The following is a 7,434-nucleotide window of genomic DNA, read 5'->3' on the forward strand; positions in this document are numbered from 1 at the left end:
CCTAGACACCAACAACACACTCGCATTTTCGCACGGGCTCAAGCCCGGCTATGATGCAGCAGTCGCCGCCCTCCTCAGGGTCTTCCAGTCAGTGCCAGAGTCCTAGCAGTGCCAAAGCTTCACGAACCCATACCTATCCGAAACTACCTGACAAATTCAAGGTTAGAGGGGAACAGCCTCTCTCCCAAGACGAAGAAGTGATATATTTCTGACGACGTTGGAAAGCCACCAACTTCCTCACTTCATTAATAAAGAGCAAGGTGTAACAGAAACCTTAAAACGATCACATAGTTACAATGAAGTTAACTAGCATGACGAGTTTTTGCACAAAGCCTCCGTCTGTCTCTCAGTAGGTTGAATGTTCAGCGTCGATAAAGCCAACGACAACAAAAAAACATCGGAATGCTTGAAAAAAATCATTCAATGAGGCTGTGGTTTAGATGTAGTAGCTGTTTTCGTTTTTGTTGTTTTGTTTTCCGAAGAGAAATTACCCCTGATTTAAAAACGACGTTTTAAAATTACCCCTTTCGACTCGTAGAATTTGCGAAAGAAAGCATTCTTTATGGACGCTGACGACTAACATGTGCAATAAAAATGGTAATAAAGGTTGTTTTATAGTTGATAAGTTTAGATTTAAAGCTACATTTCTCGAAAAGCAAATTGAAACTATTTTGGGCAGGTTGTTTTGACCTTGAAATTCAGTCCGTATTACGGATTGTTCCTTCAAATTGCTGTAGTACGAATATATTTTTAGGAAATAAGAATCTCTGACAATACCAGCTCAATGTCTCTTTATCAGGCTAGTCATGCTGTAATATGCAAGTCTGTGTCGTATAGATTGTAGTAGATGTCGTTCTTTTTCTTTTGTTGCACATTATCGCCAATATTCTAGGGAATCGTTTTAGATCATACAAGCCCATTACAGAATCCCATGACGATCGCCTGTTTCTCCCTTGATGTCTCTTAACATTCAATAATGATTCAATAAAAATTGTTCAATATTAAACCATGTGATTATGTGCATCAGTGTGCGTGTTGGAGACATCGCCAATTGCTCTAGTAGGCGTTTGTTTTTGTGTACTATCGATACACCTGGGGGGGTTTAATCGAGCCCCCTCCCATCTCTATTTTTCGATTCATCCATTATGAGAGTAATTGGTAGTGTTAATACTAAAAATTCTGTGACAATACATAGCGATACTCTCCTCCTGTATACCCCCTCACCCCCTTAGATCTAAGATTGTACATAATGGTATTTCAATTTTCCCCAGACACAAGCTTCCTTCATGTTGCAGACAACGTTCTTAATCAGTAAAAAAAGCGCGACGAAGAGAACGCAGAAGGAATCACACGGTTTTCGTTCACCCACTGTACAGTTGGGCGCGTTTCACTCTATTTTAGATTCAGCCAAAAATATTTTTAATATATTCGAACACGTCTTTCATGTCTTTACGGAATGCAGTAGATTATATGATGACTTGTGTCTTATTAGATACCAAAATTATACTGAATATATTTAAAGAAACATTAAAAAAAACATGTTCAGGATTAATGAAGATGATTAGAGTGTAAAACTAGTTTTAATGCACGTGATCTATTTTTTACGAAAAAAAAAACGATGTTAATGTTTCAAAGTTGAGAAATCTTAGATTGATTGATTTTAGATCAGATACTGTTATATTTTATATAAATTCTATTTTTCCACAACACACGAAGCTTGTAACGACTCTAATTCTATGCGGTTAAGTATCAGTTCGTTTGTTTGTTTCGAAACACAAAAAAGGGCCTATCTGTCTGTTGAAACCTACCAGATTTAGTAGCTGTAAAGTGTATTTTTATATCTATTTTTCTTACGTTTAGATAATCAGGAACTTTTAGGAAACAAAACTTGACGGAGGAGTAGAGGTCATTAGATAAAAGGTTTCTTCTAACAAAAAAAATCAAACGAATATTCTCTTTAGTTGAGTAGAAGATAATGTTTGTAAAAAAAGTTGCTCATTTTTTCCTATTTCTATACATATATACTGTATGCTTCCATTAAAATGCTATTTATATATATATCAACAAATTCTTGTTGCCAAAGTTTAGTCTCGTTTTGGTGATGATAAAGCAAGCATGACGTAATAATGTAGGTTTCTTCGTGTTTTCTTTGACTCGAAGAACGGTTTCTTTACACTTAATTATAACTCTATATTAATAAGTATACAGTTGTTTGCGGCTAGAATCATTTGTTTTCTAGTCGACCTTGTTGAAGATATTTTCGAATATCGTTTTTCAATTGTTTTCTAGATTACCGATATGCTATTACTTGTTTCGGTTTTGTTTGTTTTTGCCTTGAAATGTAAAGTTCAACCCCCGTCTCACGTCAGACATGGGGGCGCGTCAGTATTTGCGATCTGTAAAACTACTGCAATAACATGAACTATATGTCGACTGAGTATCTTGAAATGTAATTTTAAGGAGTATATATTTAAAATTATACCCTTTTGATGTTCAATCGTCGATCTTAATGGAATATTGTAGGTCTCAGTGTTAATCAAATCAGTTTCGACTAATATTAACTTGTATTTATTGTTGACGGCTCCTTTTCGTTAATGATGTTTCGTCTGTGTTAACCTTTATTTATTTTAGACTGCCGTTTCTTAACTTATCGTTATACGCACGCAGACCCAAACACTCCACAGCTTGTAAAAAGTTTTTGTTTTAGAGCTGTTTATAAATCGAAACGTGAATAATTCCCTAGATTGTATTATTTCAGTATTTTAACATTATTATAATTCTACGACTCATTTACGTAACATCACTAGTTATTTATTTTTTGTATACACCCGTATTTATTGTTTTTAACATTCCATATTGTGTTTAAAAAATGTCTTTTTTTCATCAAAAACAAAATATTGTAATAGAATAATAATCTGTATATAAGATAACTGAATGTAAATACATTTTATTCAAAATAGAAACGTTTTTTATTTGCAATCAAAAACATTAGCTTAAAAAAATTAGTAGTTTATTGGCAAAAATTTATACGAAGAACAAATATAATTAATAAACAGAAAATCTAGTTATGTTTCACTATTCAGCTCTGACCCAATCAAAACAGTAAATATTAAGAATCTAGACAGCTGATAGGATAAAATATCATGAGTAATTTCTGAAAACAATTGTTTTCTGTGATGCTAACTAGACTTTTTTCTTATACATAAGAGTTATTATATAACTAAACAGTGAGTTATTTCTAATCAAAATTGAGTTAATGTAACTGAGAAAATCTTGATGATAAATAAAAAACATTGCACCTGTTTACTCAAAAAATATTAAAACTTATTGCACTTTTAGTCATCACCCTCTGCTTGTCTTTCATTCTGAAATATCTGGTAAACAATAACAGAATGGTCACCATCGTTAAATTTACAAGATACATATAATTCTGCTATTCTAAACACATAACAATGACCTCCCCATCTCTCTCTTAAATACACAGATCTTGGGTCCTCCTGCAATACATTCGTGATAATCTTTTGTTTCTCTTCACCCTAGTGAAAGTAAGTTCATATTAATATCAATTGTACTAATTATGTTATCTGTGATCACCTCTGGACCTAACTCCTGTAGCTGGGATATCGCTCTTTCTTTAAAGCTAACATTTAGTCTAGATACAGGCGCATGATCAATCCAAGATGGAATACGGACATGTCCTGATGATGTGCTTGGACCTGATGCGGGAGCTCCTTGAATGGGTACTGTGTTGTTGGTACTTTGTGTGTTGGTTGATTCCTCTTCTTCTCCATCAGGAGCTTCTCTTTCTCCAATTCTTGAGCTGGTTCTGAAATTAGTTTTTGATGTAAAGTAACTTGATGCTCTTAGGTTCCATGATGTTACCTATTAAATGCAATCTCATTTCTAACACTTCCTGGAGAGTGCACCTCTAGGTTTTGGTTTTGTCTTTCATTTTCCTGACCATCCATCTCTCTGGTGGAAGGAGATGGTACATTGGCTCTGCTCTGCGATACATTTTGCAACTGGGAACTATCAAATGCAATTTCTTCTGTTAAAGAATTATTTCTGGAACCATTATCTGACTCTATGGTACTATCCATCATATCACCACTTCCACTGATGTTTAGGGTGTTACATAATCCTGGATTATCATAATGGGGGATGTAAGGTTTTATATCAAATACTGGTGTTTGATCTATCATGTCAACACCACTAAAATAAATTACTCTATCCATTATTCTATCAATTTTCACCAAGGATAAACCAATAGGACATGGACGGTGTGGTGATCTAGTAGCAAAAACACCAGTTCTGATCCCATTTAATCTTGGAGGTGCTACTTTTGCTCTCACATGTGTAGCTTCATTTTTATGAAAATGGAATAATATCCACATATGAGAAAATTCTTGTAGCCCTTCTAAAGCATGATAAGGATTTGTAAAAACCTCTTTATTCAAGGTAAGTTTTGCTATAGTATCTTTACAAATTCCCGGTTGTCTTGGTGTCCCTCTTTTCTCAGGAAAGTGCGTGCTTATAATTCCTATTGGTTTAAATTTGAATTCATTGTTACCCTCTGTAGTAGAGTTGTTTTCAGTTTCATATCTATTTCTACATTCGTTACATTGCCATCTGTCTAGCGTTAAATAAATATTTTTAACGTCTTTTTGATGTACGTGGTTTAAAGCGGACAGTTGTTGCCTTAAAATATATTGTTTGTTACATATTATATTTAATATACAGTTATACAGTATCACATACCGAAGGTTATGTATTTCTCTCCTTGCTAATAAAAGCTGCTCCTGCAGTTGTTCGATTTTTTTATCCGTCATATTTCCAATTAAAAAACAAATATTAGCTTTTTCAAATGTATTTTTATTTATTATTGTAGTAATGAGGTTAAGTTTACTAGACAGTTGACAGCTTCCTCTTAAAAATGTCTATTTTTGTAATAAATGTTTTGAAATATATTTTTTTGTAAATATTAGAATGCTGACTTTTAAATGCACTGATTAATATGTGATGTTGTTAGTTTCATGTTTTTATTCTTTTGAGCTTGCCTAGAACTATATAACGTGTTTTCATATATAACAAATAATGCATAAAAAGCCAGATTTATTCAAAGAAGGAATACTGGCGGGATTTTTAAAATAAGCATACGACAACATCGTTCGAAACAATATAATTTAAGGACATAAAATATTGCACAATAAATTTGCATTGTTTAACATATTTTTTACCTTATTCTAACGATACTTCAGCATGCAAATTTACAGGCGGAATGTTATTTCGGATGGGTTTTAGAGCGTTTAATAACAGGCACCGCTTAACTACGGCCTGCGATTTTATTAATATCATCCATTTTTCCTTATTTCTCATTTTAACTTGAAGAGGGATTGTTATTTGCCTCATAATTTTTGGTCGAGTAGAAGCACGATTTTAAATGGCCATTAGACTCGGGGAGAAAGATTAAAATAAACTTCTATTAGATTATAAAGTAATTTCCTTGTTTTTAAGTAGGATTTTTTAAGTTTCTTTTGATTAAACTTAGTTAATGAGTATAAAAATTAATATCATAAAAATTAGATAAACTTTGATTGATTTTTGTTTGATATTTCGTAGTTTTATTCTGTACAAAAACAAAAATAAATAGCATCAAATTGATTTAGGTGACATATGTCAGAATGCGATTTTTAATTTCGTCTTCTTTGTATATAGTGAGTGATTAGTTATTCAGTTTATACATTATAAAATAACAAAATAATATCGCATTTAATATTAATTAGCAAAAGGATAAGAGCAACATAACTTATATTACACGATGAGTTACATTTATCTTGTTAGGGTTGGATCAATTGAAATGTCAAATTGAAACTGGGTCGTGTACTTGGCTGTAAAATAACCTGTTCATGCTTATAGCATAAATTTGGAATCGCCCTAATTAATTAAACGTAATGGACAATGAACATTGATGCGGTACGTATCCTGCATATGAGATTAATTTATTATACAATTGTACACTATGTAATTTTAAATTTTATAAGATTAAGTTAATAACTATCGAATAAAAGTCATTTGTCATTTAAAATTACAGATAAAACATTAGTATTATATTTAAAAACAAATGAAACTGAAAATGGAAAGTATATGTCCTAAAATTTGACAGAAGGTGACAGTAAGTGTCATTAACTATTAGCAGTCAAAAACGAATCGGATTAGTTCGTCATATAACCGCATTTTCAATTCATTTGCGCGAACTTGCGTCTAAATTAAAAGTTTTTCCATTATATAAATTGCAAATTCACTTGCTGCCGGGTGAGCATACGAACTACATATTGCAGGAGTACAAGATGTTTCAAAGTTAATTAAGCAGATTCGACGAGTTAATGTTATCTTCAAGGAACAAATTACCTTAAGAAATTCTAGTGGGATTTTTAATTAATGTTGTCTTTTTGTTTGCGGTTTGGAAAATAGGTATTGTTTTATTTTTATGTTAAATATTTTTAGTATGCAGTGGTGTAAGACGGGTTTTTCTGGATATCATCGTCTGTGTAAAATAATTAAAGTAAAAGCGTCTGATTTTTTCGAGTTTTGACTCTAGTAAATGTCATTCGTCGTCGTTATTACTTAACATTATGGGGGATATTGTTCCAGCGTAAACGTACATTAACGGACAGAAGACGGACAATCAACTTAACGTATAAAGTACAAAGACATAAAAATGAAAGTGGAAAGAAAAACCAATTAAACCGAGTTTTATTCGGGGAACCTTGCTCGTCCCCGTCAAAGCGGCGACGAGAGATAGAAACAATAGATTCGGGCTGGGGGAAACGTTGGGTAGCCGATGATTATGTGTTGGCGTGATGCAGCGTCCTGGACGGACGGGGAAAAAGTTTTCCGGTATGCTCGTATTGCATTCGTACGTTTGCTGGTTGTGCTTCGATTCGGTTTGGCCGTAAGTTGAAATGTGTTTGATTTTTGACCACCTCAGAGAAATCGTGAATGTATCCACGTATTGTTGTTAAATTTATGTTAAAAAGGAATCAAAACCCTTTCGATTTTAATTAGATCCTTACCGATTAATATACCCGACCTTTCCTTAGTTTATGAACGACTGTTATCGAATACCCATGGCCTACTGCGTCATTTTAATATTCCCTCTCGACTTCATTATTCTTATTATGGCATTTCTTTCTCTTTTAATACAAACACTCTGGACTAACGAACCTACCTCTATAAATTTAACTGAGCTATCCAAGTAAACATGACGTAATTAGGCGATCGTTTCCTTTTTATGCCCTCATAAGCCGGTGTTTACGTCACAGCCGATTATTTGATCCCGTAACGTAAAACTTTACGGTTTTTTTTTTCGTTTCATTTTTATTATTTCAATTTTACTACCGGACAATTTCGGACATTTGTCGTTTTCGAATGAAC

The 7,434-nt window shown here is 33.1% G+C and overlaps 2 protein-coding genes across 8 annotated transcripts in view; one reads left to right on the top strand and one right to left on the bottom strand.

The window, feature by feature from the left end:
* The window catches only part of cyst (rho guanine nucleotide exchange factor 18 cysts), a 33,637-nt gene extending 30,674 nt beyond the window's left edge, over window positions 1–2,963 (top strand). For all 7 annotated transcript variants that reach the window (XM_076412199.1, XM_076412201.1, XM_076412200.1 and 4 more), the window contains one exon: window positions 6–2,963. In XM_076412199.1, the coding sequence (XP_076268314.1) occupies window positions 6–212 (207 nt within the window). In that variant the 3' untranslated portion in view covers window positions 213–2,963. The remainder of the gene's footprint in view (window positions 1–5) is intronic.
* Window positions 2,964–2,987: 24 nt separating this feature from the next.
* On the bottom strand, window positions 2,988–4,919 carry LOC143201262 (tRNA (adenine(37)-N6)-methyltransferase). The gene is made up of 4 exons (XM_076412211.1): window positions 4,759–4,919; window positions 3,883–4,698; window positions 3,595–3,826; window positions 2,988–3,536 (listed from the first exon to the last, which is right to left on the bottom strand). The coding sequence occupies exons 1-4, from the start codon at window positions 4,827–4,829 to the stop codon at window positions 3,336–3,338; spliced, it is 1,320 nt and encodes a 439-aa protein (XP_076268326.1). The 5' UTR covers window positions 4,830–4,919; the 3' UTR covers window positions 2,988–3,335.
* Between the last annotated feature and the right edge of the window lie 2,515 nt (window positions 4,920–7,434).

This window comes from Rhynchophorus ferrugineus, unplaced genomic scaffold, assembly GCF_030347505.1.
Source record: "Rhynchophorus ferrugineus isolate W39M unplaced genomic scaffold, kcgeb_rfMv2 rfM8, whole genome shotgun sequence".
Classification (NCBI taxonomy): Eukaryota; Metazoa; Arthropoda; class Insecta; order Coleoptera; family Curculionidae; genus Rhynchophorus; species Rhynchophorus ferrugineus.

Excerpts from the sequence above, each read along its gene's own strand:
- LOC143201262 (XM_076412211.1), bottom strand. The coding sequence starts at position 4,829 with ATGACGGATAAAAAAATCGAACAACTGCAGGAGCAGCTTTTATTAGCA. Across the intron at positions 4,699-4,758 it reads AGAGAAATACATAACCTTCG|GCAACAACTGTCCGCTTTAA; the intron begins GTATGTGATACT and ends ATATATTTTAAG. Across the intron at positions 3,537-3,594 it reads TACAGGAGTTAGGTCCAGAG|GGTGAAGAGAAACAAAAGAT; the intron begins GTGATCACAGAT and ends TACTTTCACTAG.